Source organism: Protobothrops mucrosquamatus, unplaced genomic scaffold (genome assembly GCF_001527695.2).
Source record: "Protobothrops mucrosquamatus isolate PMUCROS unplaced genomic scaffold, P.Mucros_1.0 scaffold4697, whole genome shotgun sequence".
NCBI lineage: Eukaryota > Metazoa > Chordata > Lepidosauria > Squamata > Viperidae > Protobothrops > Protobothrops mucrosquamatus.
Genome location: NW_015390592.1, coordinates 1 through 27,112, shown reverse-complemented (window position 1 = coordinate 27,112; position 27,112 = coordinate 1). Strand labels below are relative to the sequence as shown.

General features: G+C 48.5%; 1 protein-coding gene across 1 annotated transcript in view; it reads right to left on the bottom strand.

Annotated features, from left to right (window-relative positions):
* RNF40 (ring finger protein 40) overlaps positions 1-26,982 on the bottom strand; it is a 32,808-nt gene extending 5,826 nt beyond the window's left edge. Inside the window, exons 1-19 of the mRNA XM_015828594.1 lie at positions 26,818-26,982; positions 25,788-25,955; positions 24,869-24,998; positions 22,716-22,949; positions 21,089-21,210; positions 20,845-20,991; positions 16,738-16,812; positions 16,522-16,641; positions 13,980-14,159; positions 13,653-13,788; positions 11,695-11,816; positions 7,450-7,919; positions 5,541-5,658; positions 4,965-5,114; positions 2,867-3,079; positions 2,618-2,743; positions 2,090-2,230; positions 231-332; positions 5-139 (exon numbers count right to left, since the gene is read on the bottom strand). Coding sequence (XP_015684080.1) covers positions 5-139; positions 231-332; positions 2,090-2,230; positions 2,618-2,743; positions 2,867-3,079; positions 4,965-5,114; positions 5,541-5,658; positions 7,450-7,919; positions 11,695-11,816; positions 13,653-13,788; positions 13,980-14,159; positions 16,522-16,641; positions 16,738-16,812; positions 20,845-20,991; positions 21,089-21,210; positions 22,716-22,949; positions 24,869-24,998; positions 25,788-25,955; positions 26,818-26,949 — 3,021 coding nt within the window. The 5' untranslated portion in view covers positions 26,950-26,982. The remainder of the gene's footprint in view (positions 1-4; positions 140-230; positions 333-2,089; positions 2,231-2,617; positions 2,744-2,866; positions 3,080-4,964; positions 5,115-5,540; positions 5,659-7,449; positions 7,920-11,694; positions 11,817-13,652; positions 13,789-13,979; positions 14,160-16,521; positions 16,642-16,737; positions 16,813-20,844; positions 20,992-21,088; positions 21,211-22,715; positions 22,950-24,868; positions 24,999-25,787; positions 25,956-26,817) is intronic.
* Positions 26,983-27,112: the final 130 nt, after the last annotated feature.

Genomic DNA, 27,112 nt, shown 5'->3' with positions numbered 1-27,112 from the left:
AGGCAGCATTGCACTTGGGGCATTTCCGCTGGCGGGTGTCGTAGCGGGTCTTGACGCAGTCGAAGCAGAAGACGTGGAAGCATTTGGTGAGAACGGCGTCCTTCTTGCGCGTGTTGCAGCAGGGACAGGTGAGCTTAGCCTGAGGAGGTGCACAGACCGCAGTGTGAGGGGCTGGGGCGTTAGCAAGAGCTTCCCTTAACTTACAAACCTCCTTCTCCTGCTCTCCTCACCTTGTACTCCTTGATCTCCTCCTGTAGGATCTCATCGGCATCTGCATACACCTCCACTTTGCGCTGCTTTTCCAGTTTGCGCCGAAGGCGAGAAATGTCCTCCTGAGAACAGCAGGCACATCAATGAGTCGGGGAGAGGGAAGGGGAAGCGGGGTGGGGAGAGGTACCATTTATTTGTTTGCTTGCTTGTTTATTAAATTTATAGGCTGGCCATCTCAATCAAGTGACTGGATGGCGCACAACAGCATAAAACAAGGATAAACAAACATTACAGTATTAGAAAAACATTTAAGATTAACAAGGAATTGGGAACCTGGGTAAACTAGGAACCAGAAGATGAATGGATAAGGGTGGGATGTTAATCCACTAACAAGCTCCGGGATGGAAACCACACACACACACACACACACACACACCCAATGATAAACCATGGCTGCCTCCTCAGGAAAAGGTGCCTCAACTCATCAGCATCCATTTTTAGATGGGGAGGGCCCCCTGCCCATATTCATCAAGATTGTAAAATAATTATTTGACTCAATAGTTGTGCAACCTGAGAACTTGGGACTTCTGAAAGCAATGACTTGCTTTCAGTTGCAGACCTCTAAAAAAAGTTGTGAAATTGTAAGATTCTTTGGAGCGCACAATGAGAAAATTATTAGAAGTATGGCTGCGGAGAATCAGATCTACTGTATCTATTTTTAATTAAGTGTCATTTGTGCATCCCTCACTGTCAAGTAGCTCTCTGAACTCTAAAGCAGGGGTCTTCAAACTTGGCCCTTTTATGACTTGTGGACTTCAACGCCCAGAATTCCTCAGCCAGCGTGCCTGGCTGAGGAATTCTGGGAATTGAAGTCCACAAGTCATAAAAGGGCCAGGTTTGAAGACCCCTGCTCTAAACCAAGGTTTCCAAACCTCGGCAACTTTAAAGACGTGTGGATGTCAACTCCCAGAATTCTCCAGCCATTTGTTGGGTAATTAACAAGAAATTGGGAACCTGGGTAAACTAGGAACCAGAAGAAGGAACCAGCTGCCAAAAAGACCAACACAGTGCTAGGCTGCATTAACAGAGGGATAGAATCAAGATCATGCGAAGTGTTAATACCACTTTACAATGCCTTGGTAAGGCCACACTTGGAATACTGCATCCAGTTTTGGTCACCGCGATGTAAAAATGATGTTGAGATTCTAGAAAGAGTACAGAGAAGAGCAATAAAGATGATTAGGTGACTGGAGGCTAAAACATATAAGGAACGGCTGTTGGAATTGGGTATGTCTAGTTTAATGAAGAGAAGGAAGAGGGGAGACATGATAGCAGTGTTCCAGTATCTCAGGGGCTGCCATAAAGAAGAGGGAGTCAAGCTATTTTCCAAGGAGCCTGAAGGCAGGACAAGAAGCAATGGATGGAAACTAATCAGGGAGAAAAGCAACCTAGAACTAAAGAGAAACTTCCTGACAGTGAGAACAATTAACCAGTGGAACAATCTGCCTCCAGAAGCGGTGAATGCTCCAACACTGGAAGTTTTTAAGAAGAGACTGGACAGCTATTTGTTCAAAATGGTGTAGGGTTTCCTGCCTGAGCAGGGGGTTAGACTAGATGACCTTCAAGGTCCCTTCCAACTTTACTATTACTACTACTACTACTACTACTACTACTACTACTACTACTACTACTACTACTACTACTATTATTATTATTAAGATGAATGTATAAGGGTGGGATGTTAATCCACTAACAAGCTCCGGGATGGAAACCACACACACACGATAAACCATGGCTGCCTCCTCAGGAGCATCTCCCTGAAGCCATGAGGTCTAACGACCTGTTTTACCTGTCCTGGCCTCCCCCTTCCCCCTTGCACCTGAGCTCTTTTGAGGTTGAAAGACTCCTTCTCCTTGGCCGCCCGGTTCTCAGCCATGAAGGTCTGGATCTCCTTCAGCTTAGTCTGCACGTGCTCCACCTGCACCTTCAGGTCTTCGGCCAGCTGGGCCGCCTCCACCGCCTGCAAGCAGAACATGACGTCCAAACCCGATCTGCACCAACATCTAAACCAGGGGTAGTCAACCTTGGCTCTTTTATGACTCGTGGACTTCAACTCCCAGAATTCCTGAGCCAGCTAAGCTGGCTCAGGAATTCTGGGAGTTGAAGTCCACGAGTCATAAAAGAGCCAAGGTTGACTACCCCTGATCTAAACAATGCCCCCATCATCCCCGGCTGTGAAAGCGCCCCGTGAGAGTCCCGTCAATCAGAATCCGATTTCGAGGGCTGTGCTTTTTTCCTACTATTTTTTTTTAAAAAAAATTAATTAGGGATTCTCATCGGGAGTAACGGGTGCGTCCGAGGCCCAGACTCGCTTTCTAACTTGGCAGCTCCCACGCCGGCTCCTCACCTTCCTCTTGTTGAGCTCCAGGGCCTGGCTGCGTAAAGTGAGCTCTTTCTCCACGGTGCCCAGATTGCCCTGCAGGACTCGTTCCTTCTCCTCCAGCTTCTGCACGACTAAGAGCTGGGTGTCCACCTGAGGAAAGCACAAGGGGTCGGCACGTATTCCGGGAAGCCGCCTCTACATTTAGTGGCCTCTTCCTTCAAAGCTCTGATCCCCCAACCTGGTGGTGGTGGTGGTGGTGGGGTGGCTGCCTACCTGAGACTTGAGGGCCAGCACCTGCTCGGCCAGTTCTTCCTTCTCCTCCCGCAGGAGCTTGTGAATCTGGTTGGATTTGATGCGCTCCGACATCAGCTTGAAGTTGGCGTCATCCTTCTCACGCAGCTGCTGGTTTAGCCGCATGTTCTGCTCTTGCATGTCCTCGAAAGCTTGGCCTGTCACATCCATCTCCGAGAGAAGCGCCTCTTCCTCCTGATCCACAAGAAAAAAAAGAGGAAAACAAAAAACAAAAAAGAATGGGAGAATTGGAATTTCCCCAGCCCAGCCCTTACTAATAATCTCAGAACCACATTTGTTTTCTTTCTCATGCTGGAATGTCTAGATCAGTGGTGGCGAACCATTGACACGCGTGCCAGAGGCGGCACTCGGAGCCCTCTCTGTGGGTACGTGCGCTATGCCCCGGAGATGGCAACCGTCCCTCTTCAAGCAGCCACCTGCTAACTCGCCGAGGTCCCACATGGCCGGATGCATCCCAGCATGGCTGGTTTCCCTCCCCCTCCCCGTCCCGTCCCTCCTGGCCTCGCATGCTCTCCTTCTCCCGGGCACGACCCACTGCGTCGCCTCCTCAGCTGTCGGCCGGCCAGCCATCGAGCTCAGAGGCGGCTTCTCTGAACTGCTGGCAGCGGACCGCGGATCCCTAGAGTGCGCCGGTCGAGGGGCCGGCAGGCTGTGGCTGCTGACAGACACCGTCGACCCCCATGCGCTCGCTGGCCTCTGTGTGCGGCGGCCGATGGTGTCAGGCAGCAGCCGCCCCGGCCCCTGCATCGCCTTGCCCTGCGACAATGGCACCCCCGCCCTGCCTCGCCTCCCCTCACCCCGTAGGATGAGCCTCCTGCCCACTGTCCCACCTGCCAGAGACCCCCCTGGATCTCCCCCAACCCTGTCCAGCCCCCCCACAGGAGTCCCTGCCCATGAGGAACATCGAGGTGACCACACCCACCTTGGCCACACCCACCCATTCTGCCATGACCACCACAGCCACGCCCACCCAGTCGGCCACACCCACCTGGCACCCGGCGATAAATAAGTTTGGGGTTGCAGTTTGGACACTCGGTCTCTCAAAGGTTCGCCATCACTGGTCTAAATGGACTTCTGGACTGATCTGTTGTTAACGGGTTCTAACCACCAGGCCTTGAGCCTCATCTCTATGAATGTGGTTCTTCACAGCAATCAGCGGACCAGATCAACACTGAGGTTTATGTTTATGGAAAAATTTCAACTGCCCTCAGAGCCTCTAGGCCAGGGCTTTTCAACCTTTTCACCCATTGTACCACTTTTAGGATAGGGCAATATCCGAGTACCACCAATCGCCTAGCAAGGTGTCAAAAACTTGATGACCAAAAAAAAAAAGTGATAAAGTACAGGTAATCCTCGACTTACAACAGTTCGCTTAGTGACTGTTCGAAGTTATAATGGCACTGAAAAAAGTGCCCCGCAAGCCACAGCCGAGCAAGGCATCTGCCTGACCACCCAGCGGCGCTCTTCCTCCTGTCCGAGGTTTTCATTGTTGTGAGCATTTCTGTTGAGGATTGGCAGTGGGGGTGGGGTGGGGGGGTGTTTGGTTTTTATTCCCCCTGTCTGCTGGGTGGTTGCAGCAGGTTTTGGTCACTTCACATGACCCTGGGACACTGTGACCATCATAAATATGAATCAGTTGCCAAGCATCTGAATGTAAATCACAAGACCCTGGAGATGCTGCAACATTCCAGCTGATCGGCGCTTCTTCAGGGCTCAGCAAAAGCACCAGGATCAGCACCGAGCTCCCGCTGGAGCCTGGTGCTGATCCTGGCGCTTCCACTGAGCCCTGACAGCCCCAAAGAAGTGCCGATCAGCTGGAAAACGGCACTGATCCTGGCGCTTCCGCTGAGCCCTGAAGCTGCAGCCGTCTCTCGCTCAGGCTTTTATGGTGCTGCCACCGGTTCAGCTCATTCCCCTCCCCCGCTACCACTTTTCTAGGATGGTCACGTACCACCTGCCAGGTGCCAATGTACCACAGGTGGTACCCGTACCACTGGTTGAAAAGCCCTGCTCTGGGGCATCGTTTCTGGCAGCACAAATTCCTCCCAGAAATAAATACCTGCTTGGTTGCTGCCAGTTTTTTCTGCAGATGCTCAATTTGTTCCTCGGCCATCTTGATCTTGCGTAAGGCCTCCTCGTCGGCCATTTTCTTACTCTCTTTCTTCTCTTTTTCCTCCAGTTCACGGATCCTCACCCGCAGCTCTTCCACCTGCCCAAAGAAATGAGTCAAAGAAAGCAGGGGCAACTTCTTCACTTGAGACCCCACCCCAGGAGAGAATCCTTCCACGTACACCTGGCAGGTCAAACTAAAGAGAACCAACCCCAATGACAAATGGTCATAGAGTTATTCATCTAAAGCACAGCCAACCCTTCTGTGGGGAGCTGGTTCGTCCCTACACGAGGAAGCCGTGGCCATTTTCTTCCTAAAGTCACACTGTCTTGCCCAGAACCAGATCCTGAAACATAGGATAGCACCGAAGAGCATGAAACCTGGCAGCCTCTAAGGGGGCTGAGCTTAGCAGACCCAGGCACTGGAGTGATACACAGGTCCAGGTCTCCTGTGACAAAGAGTGAGCAGAAGAATTGGAACTTTGGGAAGACTCGTGTCTCCGGATAGGCCGCGCCCTTGTCTCACCTCGGCTTTGGTCTTCTTCTCGGCTGCCATCAGCTGCACCTTGTCCCGCTGCTCCTTGGGGGCTGACTTGTACATGTCCAGGAGAAGCTTCATCTCCTTCTGGCTCTCCTGAGCCTTTCTGAGGAAAGGAAGCAGAGTCCACGTGAAGAACAGGCCCCTGTTCCGGTCCGACCCCTGCTCTATAGCATGTCAGGCAAATGGCAATGACAATCTCTTTTTAAAAACTTCCAGTGATGGAGCAGCCACAACCTCTGAAGAAGGCTTGGGCTTATTATGCAGGATTCTGCTACTTACAGCCAACCTCCACAGTAATAGTTCCAGCAGTGTTCCTGTGGAGATGATTTCCTGGTCTGGTCTACCTAGTGCCAGGGGTAGGCAGCCTTGGCTCTTTTATGACTCGTGGACTTCAACTCCCAGAATTCCTGAGCCGTCCACGGGTCATAAAAGAGCCAAGGCTGCCTACCCCTGCACTTGGTAAGGCCACACTTGGAATACTGCACCCAGTTTTGGTCACCACGATGTGAAAAAGATGTTGAGACTCTAGAAAGAGTACAGAGAAGAGCAACAAAGATGATTAGGGGACTGAAGGCTAAAACATATAAGGAACAGTTGCTGGAACTGGGTATGTCTAATTTAACAAAGAGAAGGATGAGGGGGGACATGATAGCAGTGTTCCAATATCTCAGGGGCTGCCACAAAGAAGAGGGAGTCAAGCTATTTTCCAAAGCGCCTGAGGGCAGGACGAGAAGCAAGGGATGGAAACTAATTAAGGAGAGAAGCAACCTAGAACTAAGGAGAAACTTCCTGACAGTTAGAACAATTAACCAGTGGAACAACCTGCCTCCAGAAGCGGTGAATGCACCAACACTGGAAGTTTTTAAGAAGAGACTGGACAGCCATTTGTCCGAAATGGTATAGGGCAGTGGTGGCGAAACTATGGCACGGGTGCCAGAGGCGGCACTCAGAGCCCTCTCTGTGGGCACGCGCGCCGTCGCCCCAGTCCTAGGCCTTCAGCTGGGTTTTATAAAACCTTTTCGCTTTAGGCCTCCGCCACCGTGTACAAAAAAAAAAAGGTTCAATCAATCAGTCAATTTCAACTTCTCGTGGGAAAAAAAAAGATCTTGCAAAGTTGGAATTGATTGATTGAACTTTTTAGTCCCACCCAGTCTGCCGTTACCACCGCAGCCACGCCCACCCAATGGGCACCCGACGATGCGTAAGTGGGTTTTGGGTTGCAGTTTGGGCACTCGGTCTCTAAAAGGTTCGCCATCACTGGTATAGGGTTTCCTGCCTGAGCAGGGGGTTGGACTTGATGACTTCCAAGGTCCCTTCCAACTTTATTATTATTATTATTATTATTATTATTATTATTATTATTATTATTATTATTATTATTATTATTATTATTATTATTATTACTACTACTACTACTACTACTACTACTACTACTACTACTACTACTGGAACCAACACTTCCTGACAGATTTTTTTTCCCCCTTGCAATTAGCCTCCTTCCTGGGCCAACCGTCAAGGAAAGTTACTTGAGTCTCTAGGCTTCCACTGGCAACATTCACAGTATCCAGCTGCGTTGTTCTCATACGTGCTAACCGCCAGGCCTGCCTCTGCTACCCCAGCACCCCAATCCTCCCCTAGTTTGTGTGAATACACAGCAGCTCTACAGAGTCTTGGGATTGGCTGAGATCCTTCCCAGGTTAAGATTATTATTTTTCTCCTTTTCAGTCTAAAGTGCGTTCCAGACAGAACAGAACACTCAGAACGACAGCACGCTCTCACCCCACCTACGTCCGATGCGCCATTCACAACCAGGTTTTTGAAAAATGAAACACAACACAATGCCTCCACCTTTCAGGCCCACCCACTCCCTTTCCTTGCCCCCTCCCAGGCTCACTTGAGCTCAGTTCGCAGTTGCTTGAGCAGATCCGAATCCTTCTTCTTCACGTCTTCGCTACCTCCACCACCCTTCTGCTTCTCCCGATCCCGTGAAGAGGAGGAAGAGGAGGAGGAGGCCTCTTTCTCACGATCCCGTGGCCTCTCCCGGTCAACGCCCCGGTCTCCGCCACGTCCTTTGGACCGCTCGGGCTCTTTGGCGCGGGGGGGCGGCGGGGGCTGGGGAGCGGGAGGCTGGGGGGGGCCAGAGGTCTCCTCTTCTTCTTTTTTCACTCCCTCCGGGTTCCCGAGCAGCTGAGGAGACACCACCTCTTCCTTGGGCTCTTTCTTTATTTGCACCTCCTTGAATTCTTCCTCCTCTTTGACGGCAGCGACCCCAGGGTGGCCCTGGGGCCCACCGGGGTCTTCATTTCCTGGGGCGGGGGCCGCAGCAGCCAAACCAGAAGGAAACCCACTCTGTTGCATGCGAACCTGAGGAAACAATAAGCCAACCAGCGCTTTAAAACAAGGTGGGTTTTTTTAAAAAAAACAAGATTTAAATAAAATATTACTTCCTTTCTTCCCTTGTTTATGGCTTTTGTAGTCATATTAAGACCTAACTATGGTTCTTTTGGGTATTATGGAAGATTTAAATTCTAGAGAAATGATTTTGATGTTGTATTGTATAACGGCAAGGTTATTGGTTGCTCAAAACTGGAAGAAGAATGCATTACCTACTATGGATGATTGGAGAACGAAGGTGTCGTATTTTGCAGAAATGGCTAAGATTTCCGCATACTTGAAAGATCAATCTCAAGAAAAATTTATTTTGGTTTGGAGAAGATGGATAGATTATATTCAGAGAAAGTATGAAGTGAACAAATACTATATAGCTTTTGAGTAGATTTTATATTGTTTTTATTTTATTATTATATTATATATATTTTATATTTATATTTATTTTAACTTGATATTTTTTTATTAGAGTTAAAGTATGTTAATATTTGATTGTATTATGTTTGGGTAGTTTTATTTAGATTTGGGATGACATGTGTATAACCCTGTATTTGATTCCGGGAAGTCCAGGGTGGGGGAGGGGACTCAAGATGTAAATGTAAATTTTGGTATATTAAAATGTTATAGTGAAATAATGTATTTGAAGAAGATGAGATGCTCGGCTGGCGCCCCCAAACTGCGTCCGAAGGATGAGGAAAGGAAGGAGGTGGGATGTGTAGGGTAGTTGAGAGAAGGAAGGAGGAGAGAGGTGTAGGTAGGAGGAAGAGAGGAGGAGGGAAGTAGGGAAGAAGGGTGAAAGAGAGGGTGGACGCAGGCGGGGGGGGGCTGCTGAGCATCTCTGAATAGACATAATATGGGGTTTTTTTCTTTTGTTTATTAATGTATACCATATTTGTAACTTGTCTGTTTATTTGAAAATTAATAAAAATTTGAATATAAAAAAAGACTTAACTATGGCAACGAAAATGATTATTTAATACTAGCCATTTCTATAACAACAAATGAATCTAACCCAGTAAAACCCCAAATCCCGCCTCTTTTTTTTCAGTCAAGTTTTTGACACTTTGCTAAGCACTGGTGGTACTCGAATACTGTCATGTCCTAAAAGTGGTACGATCTGTGAAACGGTTGAAAAGCCCTGATTTAAGGTACCTTGTGTTTAATTACTTCTCTCGATTAGCAGAAAAGGAATGTACATGTTCAGCTCACATTTTCTATAGGTATTTCTATAGAGATGTTACTCTATAAAGATATTATCTATATAGGTATTACTGGAGGTAGATCTTTATTTGAATATCAAGCAGAAGCAAAATACGGAGTTCAATGGTGCTTTCTGTCAGGGAAATAGGTATAGTACTTTTTGGAAGTATTGTGGCATATATATAATAGACCTGTATATGGTTGCACATTATTTGCATCCTGTTTTAACCATAAGGTTTCCTGGAATAGCAGGTTTAAAATTATATTCTGTTTATCTTAAAATAAGATTATCCGTAATCGTGGGAAATGATCATGAATTTAAGATTATGCTCCCTCCAAAGGAGAAGTAGACCAGAAGAAATATATATAAACACTAGCTGTACCCGGCCACGCGTTGCTGTGGTTCAGTCTGGTAAAAGCGTGTGTTGCTTTTACGTCCAACAGATGGCGCTGGTTTTTTTTTAAAAAAGCATGTTTTTACCTGTCACAGGTGTGACATCTATATAATATAGGTATATAAAAACACGCGCGTATTCGAATGCAACGTTGTGTCAAAATTTCAAAGCAATCGGTGAAGAACCTTCTGAGATTTAAGATTTTGAACAAACGAACATTTACATTTTTATTTATATATAAGATAAGATAAGATTACATGTATTAACAGCTGCAAGAATAGTATGAAAACCTACCATCAGACCAGATTATAATTTTGAAAATCCTAGATTGTGCAGAAATGGACAGATTAACGTTAGAGATGAAGGAGAAAGAAGATTCAATCTTTTATAAAACCTGGGGAAAATTTTATCAGTGGGTTGAAACACGTTAGAGTAAGAAGAGATGTTAGAGTTTTATTATATTAAGTATTAAGGTTGATGATTGGAAATAGTTGTTATGCTATCAACTATGTTAATTATTTAAAGGAATATTAGTGTTTTACCAAATGTCAGTTGTAACTATACCGATTTATTCTTATAAATGTCTAGTATTATATAAACAATAATACTTAATATGAAGACCCGGACGACAGCTTGTTCACTGAATTACGTATTTACTGTAGTTATCCACACCCTGTCCCTTTTATCCCGATTTTCCTGTACCCGTACCGACCCCACCTTTTCCCTACCCATATAAAATCTAATAAAATATATTTTAAAAAAACACAAAAAAACAAGGTGGTAGCCAAGCCTATACACCAGGAGCGGCAATACATTTTCCCAGGAGGGCACGTGAGAAGCTGGGACTGTTGGGAAAGGCTGCCGTCCTTGCCGCCATCACCCTGCTGCCTCTCCCTGCCTGGGCAGGGGACACCCAAAGGGCCGGATGTAGCCCGTGGGTCATAAAAAATGACCAGGTCTGCTATACACAAACAAGTTTGATTCCATTTTCCACAGAGTGTAGGACCGACTGCAAAATGAGATGAACGGGAAGCATGAGCTGAGGAGACCACCACGGCTGGCAGGAAACTGCCCTAACACAAGTTAAGCCCACAGCAAAGCCAGGGCTAGATGAATTAAAAGTTGGAATTAAGATTGCCGGGAGAAATATCAACAACCTAAGATCTGCAGATGATACTACTCTAATGGCAGAAAGCGAAGAGGAACAAAAGAGCCTCTTGATGAGGGTGAAGAAGGAGAGTGCCAAAGTTGGCTTGAAACTCAACATTAAGAAAACCAAGATCATGGCATCTGGCCCTCTCAATTCCGGGCAAATAGATGGGGAAGAAATGGAGGTAGTGACAGATTTTATCTTCCTGGGCTCCAAGATCACCGCAGATGGGGACTGCAGCCAAGAAATTAAAAGACGCTTGCTCCTGGGGAGGAAAGCTATGGCAAATCTAGACAGCATACGAAAAAGCAGAGACATCACCCTGCCAACAAAAGTGCGTATAGTCAAGGCCATGGTTTTCCCAGTTGCAATGTATGGCTGTGAAAGTTGGACCATAAGGAAGGCTGAGCGACAAAGAATTGAGGCCTTTGAACTATGGTGCTGGAGAAGACGCCTGCGAGTCCCCTGGACCGCAAGGCGATCAAACTGGTCAGTCCTAGATGAGATCAACCCTGACTGCTCTTTAGAAGGCCAGATCCTGAAGTTGAAACTCAAGTACTTTGGCCACCTAATGAGAAGGAAGGAGAAGGGCCTAATGCTGGGGAAGATTGAGGGCAATAGAAGAAGGAGACGACAGAGAATGAGGTGGCTGGATGGAGTCACTGAAGCAGTAGGCATGAGCTTAAATGGACTCCAGAAGATGGTAGAGGACAGGAAGGCCTGGAGGAACTTTGTCCATGGGGTCGCGATGGGTTGGACACGACTTCGCAACTAACAACAAAGCCTGTCAGATTTTACATTCATAGTGGAAACACGCATTTGAGAGCACGGATTTCTTTTTCAATGAAAATAAAAGAAGATCAAGATGGCTTGCAAGTCCTCAGGTCCCCGGTTCTGAAGCAGAACTGTGTCCTTCCCAAACCCAAACCAGGCAGGAGAGAAGGGGTGAAAGCCCATTGACCTTGATGCCCGGTCTCCCTTCAGCCATTCCCCCGGGGAGACCCACCTTGTTGATCTCGGCCTGCACCTCCCGCAGTTTGCGCTTGTACCGTTGCACATCTCCCTTCAGCTGGTGGTTGTGGTTCTGGAGGCTGCTGATGAGGTGGCGCATCTCCCGATTGATGGGACCTCGGATTTGAGAGGGGAGACAGAGGGAGAAAGAACAAGTGTTTGAGCCACTCTCTCCAGCCCAGCTCTCCACGGAGTGCTCAGCGTCTCCCCTTATTTAATCTTTCAATCAGGAGCTCAAGGCAACATATACAATGCTCCCTATCTTTTCCCACAACCACTACCCTGTAAGGTGGACTGGGCCCAAAGTCTCCCAGGGAGCTTCTGGGGATGAGGGAGGCCTGGATCCTGAGTTTTCACCTTCTAATCCAGCACCTGAACCATCATATAGTAATAGCTCTAAACCCCCAAATTTCCAGTTAAACAAAAAAATAATTTATTTTAAAAGACTACTGGGAGTTCCAGCCCAACCTTTACTTCAATAAAAAAAATATCTATACCACCTCCTTAGAAAGAATCTCAAAAGAGTTATAGGACAGTGGTGGTGAACCTATGGCACGGGTGCCAGAGGCGGCACCCAGAGCCCTCTCTGTGGGCACGCGTGCCATCATACCAGTCCTAGGCCTTCAGCTGGGTTTTATAAAACCTTTTCGCTTTAGGCCTCCGCTGCCGTGTGCAAAAAAAAAAAAAAAGTTCAATCAATCAGTCAATTTCAACTTCTCGCGGGGAAAAAAAGATCTTGCAAAGTTGGAATTGATTGAACTTTTTAGTCCCACCCAGTCTGCCGTTACCACCGCAGCCACGCCCACCCAATGGGCCACACCCCCAATTGGCCACACCCAGCCAATGGGCCACACCCACCCGGCACCCAGCGATGCATAAGTGGGTTTTGGGTTGCAGTTTGGGCACTTGGTCTCTAAAAGATTCGCCATCACTGTTATAGGATGATCAGAGAGAACTTTCAGAGTTAAAACAATTAAAAATGACTAAAACCATTTTAAAAAAACGAACAAGATGGAGGAATGATTTAAAAGTGACTCCATGTCATGCCTCCGTCCGAGCCTGACTCTGAGGAAGACATGGAGTTCCCTGTTGAGGCCCAGGAGGGGGTGTCTGTGGCTTCGGAGGACTGTGGGGAGGAGCAGGCTGAGGCAGGCCAGGGCCCTTCAGGTTTGGAACAGGGAAGGCAGAGCTCAGGCGAAGAGCAAGGCCCCTCCCCACCTGATCCTAGAGCAAGGAGAGCAGAGAGGAGGAGGGAACTACGGAGGCAGGCTCACTTGCTCGGGAGGAGAGCGTCCCGCCCCACTCCACACCTGGGGAGTAGGATTTAAGGAGACGCTGTGGGGTGGGGCATTTGCCGGGAACAAACGTGAAATCTTGAGAGAGTGTGCTCTTGTAACCTGGACACTTTGTATTCTGGACCAGTTTGCTTCCTGGTGATCTCGCCTTGCAGTCTGCAGTCTGCAGTTCACAGTTCACAGGCAAGCTGGGAGTTAAAAAGATTATACCTTTGCTTGTTATCTGTCTTGCTTTAAGAATAGTGTAAACTTCCCTGGCTGTTTTGTTTGAACTCGTGCCAGCATATGTGGGGGGCTGTTGAGTGAACATTGGCAGTGATTAAAAAGACTATTGCTCTGGCCAACTGATTGCTTTGCCTCCAGTTTGGGGCCCTGGGTCATCACACTCCACATAGGAGGTAACTGGAGCCTTTCCAACTTCCTGAACACAGGCAGGGAGCAATTACCTTTCTTGAGGGGAGGAAAAAGAACAGGAGGTAAAATTCGGGGAAACAACTAGCAACACCAGGGACACCACTTGGTGCCCTCTCCTCGCGGCCAGGGATCAAAGACCTTGAAGTAGGAGGGAAAGGCCATCTCCTGGGAATGGGCTGCAGCATGACTGGCCCCCCCAGGACAGGAGCATCCCAGGCTCCCCAGAGAGGAAGCAGAGGCTCACCAGCTTGTTCGTTGGCTGCCAGGTTCTGCTCAAATTCAATGCGCAGCATCTCGTACTCCTTGCGCACCTGAGCCAGGGTGTCCTCCAGCTGGATCACCTCCGTCCGCAGCTTCTTCTGCACGTTCAGCTCGTCGCTCTGTCATCAAGGAGAAGGAAGCCGCATCAGCCCCCCAGGAGCCAAAGGACGCACCCAAGTGGGGGCTCACTCTGCAGTCCCTAACCAAAGGTCTGACCGTATGACGATGATGATGGTGACCCATGGCTAAGAGCATGAGAAGGAAAACACCCCAGCACCCCTGGTGGGAGGCGAGGGACTGAAGAGCTCACCTCCATGTGCTCGATGTGGCGCAGGTGGCTGTTCTTGGTGGTGAGGAGCAGGGCCCGGGCCTCATCCAGCTGCGTTTTCACCTGCAGGCTCTCGTTGTACAGCAGTGAGAACTGGGACTGCAACACTTTGTACTCCAGAGTCTCTTTTACAGCCTCTTCCGGAAGACTCCGCAGTGCCACCTACAAGCCAGGGTGGAGAAGGGAAACAGCTAGGCACAGCGTATCATTATCCAATGTCAAAGCAAACTGGGAAAGGGCAGTGGGGGGGGGGCAGTGTTCCTTCACTGTGGCCCAAACAGCCATGTAAAATTTCTACCTAATCTTCAGCAACAGATTAATACTAGGTCAGTGGTGGCGAACTTATGGCACGCGTGCCAGAGGCGGCACTCAGAACCCTCTCTGTGGGCACACGTGCCATGCCCTGGAGATGGCAACCATTCAACCAGCCACCCACTAACTCGCATCCCAGCACCCATGCGCTCGCTGGCCTCTGTGTGCAGGGACCGATGATGTCAGGCAGCGGCCGCCTCGGCCTCACCTTGCCCTGTGTGAATGGCATCCCCGCCCTGCCTCGCTTCACCCCGCAGGACGAGCCTCCTGCCCACCGCCCCACCTGCCAGAGATCCCCTGGATCTCCTCCAACCCTGCCTGGCCCCCACAGGCATCCCTCCCCATGAGCAATATCGAGGTGATCACGCCCACCTTGGCCACACCCACCCAGTCTGCCATGATCACCACAGCCACGCCCACCCAGTGGGCCACGCTCACCTGACACCCAGCGATAAATAAGTGGGTTTTGGGTTGCAGTTTGGGCACTCGGCTTCTAAAAGGTTCGCCATCACTGTACTAGGTACTAAAATGAAGAGACCTGAAGCTAGCTATTTGATTTTTTTTTTTTTTGAGACACTGCATACAAACTAAAGCATTGTTTCTCAGCCTTGGCCGATTTAAGATGCGTGGACTTCAACTCCCAGAATTTATTTTAAAAGACTTCTGGGAGTCCCAGTTCCACACATCTTAAAGCGGCCAAGGTTGAAAAACGCTGCGGTATAAGGGGGAATAGTTTTTGCATGGGTTTATTTATATATTTCTCGGAAGAAAATGGGTGACTAGGAATTATTTGGGCAGGAAGCAAGGTACAGATTTAAGATTCCCAGAAAAGGCTGGCCACACTCAGAGATGTTTTATCAGTGACAGGAGTGGAACTGCCACCACAAAGACTAAAAGCATCTAAATCAGGGGTGTCAAACTCAATTTCATTGAGGGCCGCATCAGCACTGCGGTTGCCCTCAGGGGGCCAGGTGGATGTGGCCAGGGTGGGTGCGACCTACTGGGTGGGTGTGGATGGAGTGGGTGTGGCCTACTGGGCGGGTGTGGCCAGCTCTACACCGTTCGCGTCAAGAGCGCCTGTGGGGGCCTGGGCAGGAGTGGGACAGATCTGAGGGTCTCTGGCAGAAGGGGGTGGGACCATGGCAAGTGCCAAGGCATGGTCAACTGGAGGAGCCTCACTGTTCCTCTCAGGCCATGCGGGGGGGGGCTTATGGAGTTAAGACTGAATGTGTTTCAGCATAGATGGCCACCACAAAATTGTACATTGGCTCCCGGCCAGCCTGGGCCAGGGCCAAAGCAGCAGGGGCCGTTCCCTCACTGTTTCCAGGATGGCTTCGCGGGCCACATGAAACCACTTCACAGGCCGCATCCGGCCCCCGGGCCTTGTGTTTGACATGTCTGATCTAAATTAATTAGACTAAAAGAAGAACAGAGTTTGAGATTTCTAGTCCTGTCTTTAAAGCAAGGTTGGGTAAATTGCAGTTGATTTAGGGGTCTACAGAGTTGCAAAAGGAACTTTGTGTGGCAATTTACCCAGCCTTGCTTAAAAGACAGAACTAGGGATTAAGAGTTTAGAGCAGCATAATCTGCCGCTACAGGTAGTCCTCGTCTTATGACCACAATTGGGACGTAAACTTCTGTTGCTAAGCAATGCAGTCGTTAAGTGAGGTGTTCCTGGTTTTATGACTTCTTGCCACAGTTGTTCAGTGAATCCAGCTCCCCCTCCCCATTGACTATGCTCGTTGGAAGCTTTCTGGGAAGGCCGCAAATGGCGATCGTGTCAACCTGCAATGCTGCAACTGTATAAAAACATGCTCGTTGCCAAGCACCTGAATTGAGAGGAGGTGACCGTGGGCACTCTGTGACGGTTGTAACCGCGAGGACAGAGTGTAAGTCACCTTTTCAGCAGCAGCAGCATCATAACTTCGAATGGTTGTTAAACAAATGTTTGTAAGTCGAGGACTACCTGTCCTTAGAAAATACACCGTAAAATTGGGTCTGATGAGTTAACTCACTGATTTTTAATGAAAAAAAGCTGACCCACTTCCAAATATTGCATGAATAGCAATTAAAAAAAAACCTCTGAATTTAAGCCTTTGACGTTCCCATTGATGTCACTGAATGTTTTTAAAAGTGCAGGCTGTTAAGGGCTGTATTAGTTCCTTCCAGCTTATCACCACAGGGTGGTGTTATTTGACAGCTATCCAGATACCTTCAGCTTCTCATTAGTTCTAACAGCCTGTTGCATTTCCTGCTGCAGCTTCTCCAGCTCTGCCATGCGACTGTTGGCAAGTTCTTGATTCTCTTCCAGCTCTGCATTCAACATCTCAAACTGCAAAGCAAGCCCAAATTAAGTCAGCAGAAACTTGCACAGTCTTGCAAGCTGCAGGGGTACAATTTATTTTCCAGTCACGTTTTTCCAGCTTACCTTCTGCATGCTAAGGGTGATCTGGCCCCCCTGGAACCCACCATAACTGCCTGAGGCGTAGTAACCCGAATTCAGCTGCCAAAAAAAAGAGTGAAAAATCAATAACCTCTAAAACCAAACGGCAAATGTATAAATGCACACACACAAACACACACAATGGTGTGAACAAAATCTTTCACAAGACACCTAGCCTTGCATAACACTGAAAGATTAAACTGCATTTTCTGAATTGTTTATGCACCTCTGCAAAACTAGTCAGTTCTGGAGGTTCTGCCTGCAATAGTAGAGTTTTATTGACGTTATTTGTCAAATGTACGTGCCTTCTAATTTCAAGGCTCACATTAATTAGAACAGTTTTAGCTAAAGAGCAGAATCTATCCAGTTTTGTTTCCATTTGGAAACCACATCTGGATTTTGTACTCGAAACTGAAAAAAATGAAACCATAATTTCAGGTTTGGATGGTTACAATGATTTTGTTGGTAGGCTTTTGGGAAAATGTGTTGGTAAATACTACCTTTCTTTAAATCTTTGTCTGCATCTTTTTCTAATTTTCTTAAATTTTTCTACTTGTATTTTAACTTACAATAAACTTTAATAAAAAAATGTCTCTGAAAAAAGTTCAAGGCTCGCAGAGGCTTTCAACATAAGCTATAATAAAAATTCAACATTAATATATACTTGGATTATCATTCAAAATTTTTAACATATTGTATTGTTAAAAGTGTCGATACTTCATTGTATGAATAATTATACTATTTAGCCTACCAAATACAGACATCTGTGATAGCTTGATTAAAAAGTGAAAATCATTGTCTCCACGGTCGCGTGATCAAAATTTGGATGTTTGGCAACTGACTCGTATTTATGACGGCTGCAATGTATTGGGGTTATCACCTTTTGTGACCCTCTGACAATCAATAGGGAAGCCAGATTCACTTAACAACCATGTTACTAATTTAATAGCTGTAGTGATTCACTTAACTGTAGCAAAAAAAAGTTGTAAAATGGAGCAGAACTCAACTGAACAACTGTCTTGCTTAGCAATGGAAATTTGGGGCTCAATTGTGGTCGTAAGTCGGGGGCTACCTATAGTCCAGGGGTAGGCAACCTTGGCTCTTTTATGACTCGTGGACTTCAACTCCCAGAATTCCTGAGCCAACATGGGGGAACTACAGCCTCTTTATGATTTGTGGACTTCAACTTCCAGAATTCCTGAGGCAGCATGGCTCAGCTTGGAAACTCTCCCTTTCACCTCAGCATGGCTGGCTCAGGAATTCTGGGAGTTGAAGTCCATAAGTCATAAAAGAGCCAAGGTTGCCTACCCCCGCTAGTCCTTGCCACGTCAGGTTGATCTGATGCTTTTGTTAAACGTTTCCGTCAGAACCTTCTCCAAAGCTTTCCAGAACCCAAGAAATAAAAGGTCGTTGGGTCCATGAGGTCGGAAGAGAGCTCTTGTCTACTGAGTGAACAGATCCATCTTTCCCAAGGGGCAGATGGGCTGATATGAAAGTGAAAGGAGTAAATCATAACTGAAGATCAGGAAATATCTTGACCCTGAGATCTGCGTCTTCTTTCGCCACATACGGCATGTATCGTCTTTGCTGCTTGACGCACATGGATGGATGTAGGACCGCAGTAGTAAATACGCCGTTTATCCAAATCAGCTGAACTGCAATTGCCAGCATTCCTCCTCACTAACTGTGATGGCTGGAAGACTGCCGGAAATCAAAGGCCAGCAAGATCTGAAAAGGGTAGCTTTCCAAAATGGCCTCCTAAAAGTGGGCAACCCGCCAGACCTCCTCCTGCTCAGAGAGCATGACCAAGGCAGAGGCTTCAAGATGAGCTCCTCCTGCTTCACTTGCAGTCTGGCTGTCCTTCAGAATGGAGAGCCAGACAAGGACTTCCTGCCCTCTAGAGCAGGGCTTTTCAACCTTTTCACCCACTGTACCACTTTTAGGATATGGCAACATCCGAGTACCACCAGTCGCCTAGCAAGGTGTCAAAAACTTGATGACCCCGCCCAAAAAAGGAAAAAAGTGATGAAGTACAGGTAGTCCTCGACTTACAACAGTTCGCTTAGTGACTATTCGAAGTTACAATGGCACTGAAAAAAGTGCCCCCCCAAGCCACAGCCGAGCAAGGCACCTGTCTATCTGCCCGGCCGCGCTCTTCCTCCTGTCCGAGGTTTTCATTGTTGTGAGCATTTCTGTTGAGGATTGGCAGTGGGGGTGGGGTGGGGGGGTGTTTGGTTTTTATTCCCCCCGTCTGCTGGGTGGTTGCAGCAGGTTTTGGTCACTTCACATGACCCTGGGACACTGTGACCGTCATAAATATGAATCAGTTGTCAAGCATCTGAATGTAAATCACAAGACCCTGGAGAGGCTGCAACATTCCAGCTGATTGGTGCTTCTTCTGGACTCAGCAGAAGCATCAGGATCAGCACCGGGCTCCAGCTGGAGCCCGGCGCTGATCCTGGCACTTCCACTGAGCCCTGACAGCCCTGCAGCTCCAGCTGTCTCTCGCTCAGGCTTTGTGTGGTGCTGCCACCGGTTCAGCTCATTCCCCTCCCCCACTACCAGTTTTCTAGGATGGTCGCATACCACCTGCCAGGTGCCAATGTACCACAGGTGGTACCCGTACCCCTGGTTGAAAAGCCCTGCTCTAGAGCAGTGATGGCGAACCTTTGAGAGACCGAGTGCCCAAATTGCAACCCAAAACCCACTTATTTATAGCCAGGTGCCAGGTGGGCGTGGCCCACTGGGTGGGCGTGGCTGTGGTGGTCATGGCAGACTGGGTGGGTGTGGTCAAGGTGGGCATGGCCACCTCGATGTTGCTCGTGGGGAGGGACGCCTGTGGGGGCTGGGCAGGGTTGGGGGAGATCCAGGGGGTCTCTGGCAGGTGGGGCGGTGGGCAGGAGCCTCGTCCTCCGGGGTGAGGCAAGGTGAGGCAGGGCGGGGGTGCCATTGTCGCAGGGCAAGACGAGGCAGGGGCCGGGCGGCTGCTGCCTGACACCATCGGCCCCCGCACACAGAGGCCAGCGAGGGCATGGGGGCCGATAGTGTCTGTCAGCAGCCACAGCCTGCTGGCCCTTCGACCGGCGCACTCTGGGGCTCTGCAGCCCACCGCTAGCAGTTCAGAGAAGCCGCCTCTGAGATGGACAGCCAGCCCACAGCTGAGGAGGCGATGCAGTGGGTCGTGCCCGGGAAAAGGAGAGCATGCGAGGCCAGGAGGGATGGGACAGGGGGAGGGAAAGCAACCATGCTGGGATGCATCCAGTCACGTAGGACCTCAGCGAGTTAGCGGGTGGCTGGTTGAAGAGGGATGATTGCCATCTCCGGGGCACGCATGCGTGCCCACAGAGAGGGCTCTGAGTGCCGCCTCTGGCACGCGTGCCATAGGTTCGCCACCACTGCTCTAGAGTTAGGTCAGGAGTGTCAAACTCAATTTCATTGAGGGCCGCATCAGCATTGCGGTTGCCCTCGGGGGTGGAGGAGGTGCGGCCTACTGGGTGGGCGTGGATGGAGTGGGTGTGGCCTACTGGGTGGGCGTGGATGGAGTGGGTGTGGCCTACTGGGTGGGCATGGCCAGCTCTACATCGTTCACGTCAAGGGTGCCTATGGGGGCCTGGGCAGGAGTGGGACAGATCTGAGCGTCTCTGGCAGAAGGGGGTGGGACCGGGGAAAGCGCCAAGGCATGGTGCATTTCTTCATTCCTCACAAAGGATGACACCTCCCCAGCATGCACCCAGGGGGCGGGGCCAACGCAGCAGGGGCTGGTTCCTCGCTGTTTCTGGACGGCCTTGTGGAGCTAAGACTGAATGCGTTTCAGCATAGATGGCCACCACAAAATTGTACATTGGCTCCCGGCTGGCCTGGGTCAGGGCCAAGGCAGAGGGGGCCATTCCCTCACTGTTTCCAGGATGGCTTCGCGGGCCACATGAAACCACTTTGCGGGCCGCATCCGGCCCCCAGGCCTTGTGTTTGACATGTCTTCAGTTAGGCGTTCCCTCCCTCACCCAGCAGTTACAATTCAATGAAAACCGGCAGTCCCCCCCCCCCAGTGAGCGAGAAGGGAGGGGAGGAGACCCCCCTGAAGGCCATTCTTGCCTGCTCCAATGCTTCGGCCAGGTGCTTGTTGATCTTCTGTTCCCGCTTGCGCAGCTTCTCTATGTCCCACTGCAGGTCTTCAATGGTTGTTTCCATTTCCAGCACTTTGGTCTCCGATGAAGTCACTTTGTCCTGCAGTTCTGTGTACTGAAAATAGATGCCAGTCTCAGAACAGCTCCTGCCCCCAAGCCAGCGGCTGCTGCCAGAAGAAGCCACGAGAGCAAGACGGGAACAAGGAACCTACCTCCAACGAAATCTTATGGTGTTTCTCCTGCATCTGGGTGATCAGGTCCTGCAGGTGGCGATTCTCCCTCGTCAGCTCCTTGTTGAGAGCCCTCACGACTTCTTCCAATTGGTCAAAGTCTACTGCAGAATAAGACATCAACTCTCAGAATGTAGACTTCCCAATTCCCTTTGCTCCAAACTGCATTGGGGATCAATGGCTATTAGCCTTGGGGGCGGGGGGCGCACAACAGATTCTGAAAGCTTCTGCTGGGAGTGTGTGTAGTTGACTGGCCACGGTGAGGACAGACGGCTGGATTAGATTAGATCCAGCAAGGAACCGCTTAAGTTCTCACATACATGTGCTTTGCTTCCCCCAAAAATCTTTTTTTGTGGGTTTGCTTTTTTCTTTTTTTTTTGCTTTGAGCTACACGTTTAAGCAAGAAAACACCCGAAGTAAGAATACTGCACTTGGATTGAGTTAAAAAAAATTTTTTTACCTCTCCTGAGGTAAAAATTATTTTCTTCAATCCTTTCTCTGGAAATACACAACAGCCTCCCTGAATAACTGTAAATTGTCAGGCAACAAAAAAAAAGTTGCTAAAAAAGCATATTTTCAAAAGCCCATTTTTCCCCCCCCAAAAAAAAAAAACATCTGTCAAGAGTACAAGAAATCTGAATTATTAAGTATTTAGGAAATATTTAATGCAGATTTCAAAGTGGTATTTTTTGTAAGATGGGGACAGCCTAAAAGTTATTAAGCACAACTAGGTTAAAGAGTGACACACAACACTATATGCGAACGTATTCGTAATGGGTTCATTTTGGAAACTCTACTAAGCCATGTCTTCTACCTGGGACTAGTACATTTCCAGTTTTTCAAAGTGTGCGTTTTTAACATCCTCACACAACAGTCTGGCGGAGTCTACAAACGTTTTCTGTCTCAACTAACTCTACACAGTAGCACATCTTCAAGGTGTCTGAAAGATGTCCTTGATGTGATATATGTTGACGGCAGCAAGATTACTTTAGCTACAAAAATGGAAGGACACTTTGAATCCCACAAGGGACAAATGGCTGCAAAAGTTGATGGAGTTAGCAGAGATGGCTAAACCGAATGCTTTGATTAAAGAAAAGAACACAATTCATTTTGTTTCTACCTGGAAACCACTTTTGTACTTTGTGCTTGGGGGGGGGGGGAATGAAACTTTGATTTTGGGTTTTGCTGATTAGATAGGTTTGTTGTTATAGAAATGGCTAGTATATAGTATTATGTAAAAGTAAAAAGTTGAGGTTTGAGGTTATTATCTTATTCCACTGCACCAAAGGGAGTCGGAAGTCTATGCCTTTTCTTTCTTTCCCACCCCACCCCCCTTTCCTACACTTTCCCCTCCCCTATTTTTTTCTTTTGTATTTTTGTATTTTATCTTATAAACCAATAAAAAAAAAAAAAAGATGTCTGAGAGGGGATAGGAAAAAATGCGCATCTGAACCAAACCTCCTCCTTGCAACCAAGTCCACAGAAAAAAATTGAGGCCCCCCCTATCCTCCATTTTGGGAGTAATTTCAGAGGCAGAACGGACAGCGAGAGGCTAAGCGTGCATTCGGAAAGTTTCGAAGGTATCCCCTTAGGTGGGATCTAGTCTCACCCCGCGCGTGGATCTTCTGGCAAAGCTCCTCCATGCGCCGGTGGATCTTATCCGAAGCCTCCACAATGCGGGAGACGGCAGCTTTGGAGAATTCCATGCGCTCTTGAAGCTGAAGCTCAATTTCTTCGTTGCTGCTGCTGGCCAAGGTAGCCAAGAAGGAAAGGGATGGCTCGTTCAGCACAAGGTCCCCAGCCTTCCAGGGGGCAGGGGGAGTAACAGGGGACAGCACTGCCTCTGGATGGACCAAAAGAAAAAAAGACAAAGGTCGGGGTTGATGGCAGGCAGGAGAGCCCTTGATCCATTCCTTACATGTTTAGTGCAGGGCTTTTCAACCAGTGGGTACGAGTACCACCTGTGGTACATTGGCACCTGGCAGGTGGTACGCGACAATCCTAGAAAAGTGGTAGCGGGGGAGGGCAATGAGCTGAACCGGTGGCAGCACCGCACAAGCCTGAGCGAGAGACGGCTGGAGCTGCAGGGCTGTCAGGGCTCAGCGGAAGCGCCAGGATCAGTGGCGTTTTCCAGCTGATTGGCGCTTCTTCAGAGCTCAGTGGAAGCCTCAGGATCAGTGCCAGGCTCCAGCTGGAGCTCGGCGCTGATCCTGGTGCTTCTGCTGAGCCCAGAAGAAGCGCCAATCAGCTGGAATGTTGCAGCATCTCCAGAGTCTTGTGATTTACATTCAGATGCTTGGCAACTGATTCATATTTATGACGGTCACAGTGACCAAAACCTGTTGCAACCACCCAGCAGACGGGGGGGGGATAAAAACCAAACAACCCCCCCCACCGCTGCCAATCCTCAACAGGAATGCTCACAACAATGAAAACCTCGGACAGGAGGAAGAGCGCCGCCGGGTGGGCAGGCAGGTGTCTTGCTCGGCTGTGGCTTGGGGGGGCCTTTTTTCAGTGCCATTGTAACTTCAGTCACTAAGTGAACTGTTGTAAGTCGAAGACTACCTGTACTTTATCACTTTTTCCCTTTTTTTTTTTTTTTTGGTCATCAGGTTTTTGATACCTTGCTAGGCGACTGGTGGTACTCGGATATTGCCATATCCTAAAAGTGGTACAATGGGTGAAAAGGTTGAAAAGCCCTGGTATAGCGTAATGTCCAAGGTGCTGGGCTAGGAAAGGAGAGATGGTGAGTTCTAGTCTTCTCTTAGGCGTGAAAGCCGGCTGGGCCAGTGACTCTCCCTTAGCTCAACCCATCTCACAAGGTTGTGGCTCCAGGGAAATCAAGAGGAAGGAACATCAGATGTGTACACCGCCTCGAGTTGATCCCAAATAAAGGGAAGATAAAACATCTAAGCCAGGGCTTTTCAACCTTTTCACCCATTGTACCACTTTTAGGATAGGGCAATATCCGAGTACCACCAGTTGCCTAGCAAGGTGTCAAAAACTTGATGACCCAAAAAAAAAAAAGTGATAAAGTACAGGTAGTCCTCGACTTACAACAGTTCGCTTAGTGACTGTTCAAAGTTACAATGGCACTGAAAAAAGTGCCCCCCAAGCCACAGCCGAGCAAGACACCTGCCTGCCCACCCGGTGGCGCTCTTCCTCCTGTCCGAGGTTCTCATTGTGAGCATTTCTGTTGAGGATTGGCAGCGGGGGTGGGGTGGGGGGTGTTTGGTTTTTATTCCCCCCGTCTGCTGGGTGGTTGCAGCAGGTTTTGGTCACTTCACATAACCCTGGGACACTGTGACCGTCATAAATATGAATCAGTTGCCAAGCATCTGAATGTAAATCACAAGACCCTGGAGATGCTGCAACATTCCAGCTGATCAACGCTTCTTCAGGGCTCAGCAGAAGCTCCAGGATCAGTGCTGCTTTCCAGTTGATTGGAGCCTGCCGTTGATCCTGGTGCTTCCACTGAGCCATGACAGCCCCGAAGAAGCGCCAATCAGCTGGAAAGCGGCACTGATCCTGGTGCTTCCGCTGAGCCCCGACAGCCCTGCAGCTGCAGCCATCTCTTGCTCAGGCTTGTGCGGTGCTGCCACCGGTTCAGCTCATCCCCCTCCCCTGCTACCACTTTTCTAGGATGGTCATGTATCACCTGCCAGGGGCCAATGTACCACAGGTGGTACCTGTACCACTGGTTGAAAAGCCCTGCTCTAATAAATAAATAACTGCTCCAGAATGTGGGAAACCTGGGCTTACCTCTCCTGTCAGAACTCTCTAAGAGAGCAGCTTCCAATTCCGATCCTGGGATTTCCAATTTGGGCTCCTCGGGGGCCTGCCCACAATCGCCATCGTAACGTCTTAGGAGCACCTGCACCGTCTCATCTAGCTGTAGGAGGGAGGGGAAAAAAACCTCTTGGGCTGAAGAAACAGAAATGACCATAGAGAATTTTAAGAGCACATAAACAAGAGGTGGGCATATAGGAAGGAGGCAGCTTCTAGGCATAATATGAAATACTGTATTCCTTGACTTGCAACCAGTCCAAAGGTACCAATGATCCAGGTTCAAAGTCCCAACAGCTGAGTCTCTCCCCTCCACGATCACATGACATTTTGGCCACTAGGCATCAGGCCCACACTTACAGTGTCTCGCACTCACGTAACTGCAATTTCTTTCAGGTTTTAAGCAAAAAGGCCCCACTGCAAACAATGGGTTTGCTTAACAACTGCAGCACTTGCTTGCAGACCGAGGATTCATTTAACAACCATGGCAAAAAAAGGTAATAAAATCAGGTCAGTCACGTGATGACCCACGTTGTGATTATTATAACTTACAACTGCGATGGACACACTCCCGTTGTGGCTGTTAAGTCGAGGACTATCTGTACGGCAGTATTTTCTATTTGGATTCTGCCTAGCACAGAGAAAAGTTAAGGGCCCACAACAGCAGCTTCCTTTTTGCCCCTAAAAATCCGGCTAACGCCTTTAAGGTTCCCCTAGGACAGGGGTAGGCAACCTTGGCTCTTTTATGACTAGTGGACTTCAACTCCCAGAATTCCTGAGTTGAAGTCCACGAGTCATAAAAGAGCCAAGGTTGTCTACCCCTGCCCTAGTATGTTCATGGATGGATTAGAAGCCGAAAGGAGAAACAGGAGATTATCCATGAGGTCTCTCTGACCTGCTTCCAGTAGCGGTTGACAATCGAGAGAGTGGCATCATCAGTGGCCTGCCTCTTCTCCAGCTTCTCTATGCGCTCCCGTAGCTCATCCTCAAAGGCTTGCCGCTGCTCCAGCCGTTCTGCTAGCTTCTTATTCTTGAACTGAAACACTTTGAGGTCCATCTCCTCCTGCAAATGCAGCCACCCCAAGGCATAGCCAAGAATGAAATCCTCTCTAACAAACAAATTCTACATTCCAACGATTGAGCCCACAAATCTATACCTCGGTAATTCCCCTCATCTCCACCCAATGGCCTCGCCAGCAAGAGATTATGGCCACTGCGGTCCAAGAGAACTAGAGGGCATCAGACTGAAATGACTACCAAGCATATTATATCATGATCACAGCCAAATCTTCCCCACAACAAGAGAGACAGATTGCTGCCTACGTGTCTGCTTTTTCCTCCCTTGCCTTTCCATCATATTAGCAATATATTGATAACGAATTCATGAACCAATCTCTTTTGCTCTTTCAAAACAAGCATGAGTAATAACACTTTAACATATTTGAGATAGGATGAACCATTATTCACTCCCACCCATCATTTTTTAATGAACCTTTCAGAGCATAAGATCTAAGAGCTGAACTGGTTCATAACTCAGACAACGTAACCAGAGTCTTAAGTCTATTTGGTTCCAAAGATAGGTCAAAATTTGCACCTCAAATATTAAAAGGAAAGAAAAAAAGAGAGAGAGAGAGATCAGGACTAGCTTTTAAGAAGACTACTGGTACACTAATACTTTAGATGCCACTAAAATAGATGGGCCTATGTCAGGTTTTCAAGCAAAATTCTAAGCCTAGGATTTTTCTGGCCTTGCTCTGTAATTTCTTTTAATTCTTTTGCTATGTCCTGATATCCTGAATTCCCATTTTACAAACACAGGCTATGTCTATATGTGCAAGTGTTCTCAATATTTCTCCCTAATCCTGGATTCTAAAATAAATTACCACAGATTTTATCACTCAGCACTCAATCCCCAAATCCCTCACCGTGGAAGAGATGCCTCCAAGCCGAATAGGCTCCATCAGCGTAGTGGTGGTCTTCTCCTCCCGGTTGGATTTTTTCTCAGGAGGTCCTGCTCCTCCATCTCCAGCAGCCCGCTTGCTTCCAGCCCCTGACATAGTGGCTTTCGGCAGTGGGCCTGAACCCAGGAATCAGGCAGTTAGCCAAAGAGGCAGCTGTTCAGCTAAAAAATAGAAAAAGTTGAAATTACTCCAAAGCAAGACTAGAGTGCTATTTAATGCATAAAATGTCTAAAGGCCCTCCTCATTTAATTTTGAATTT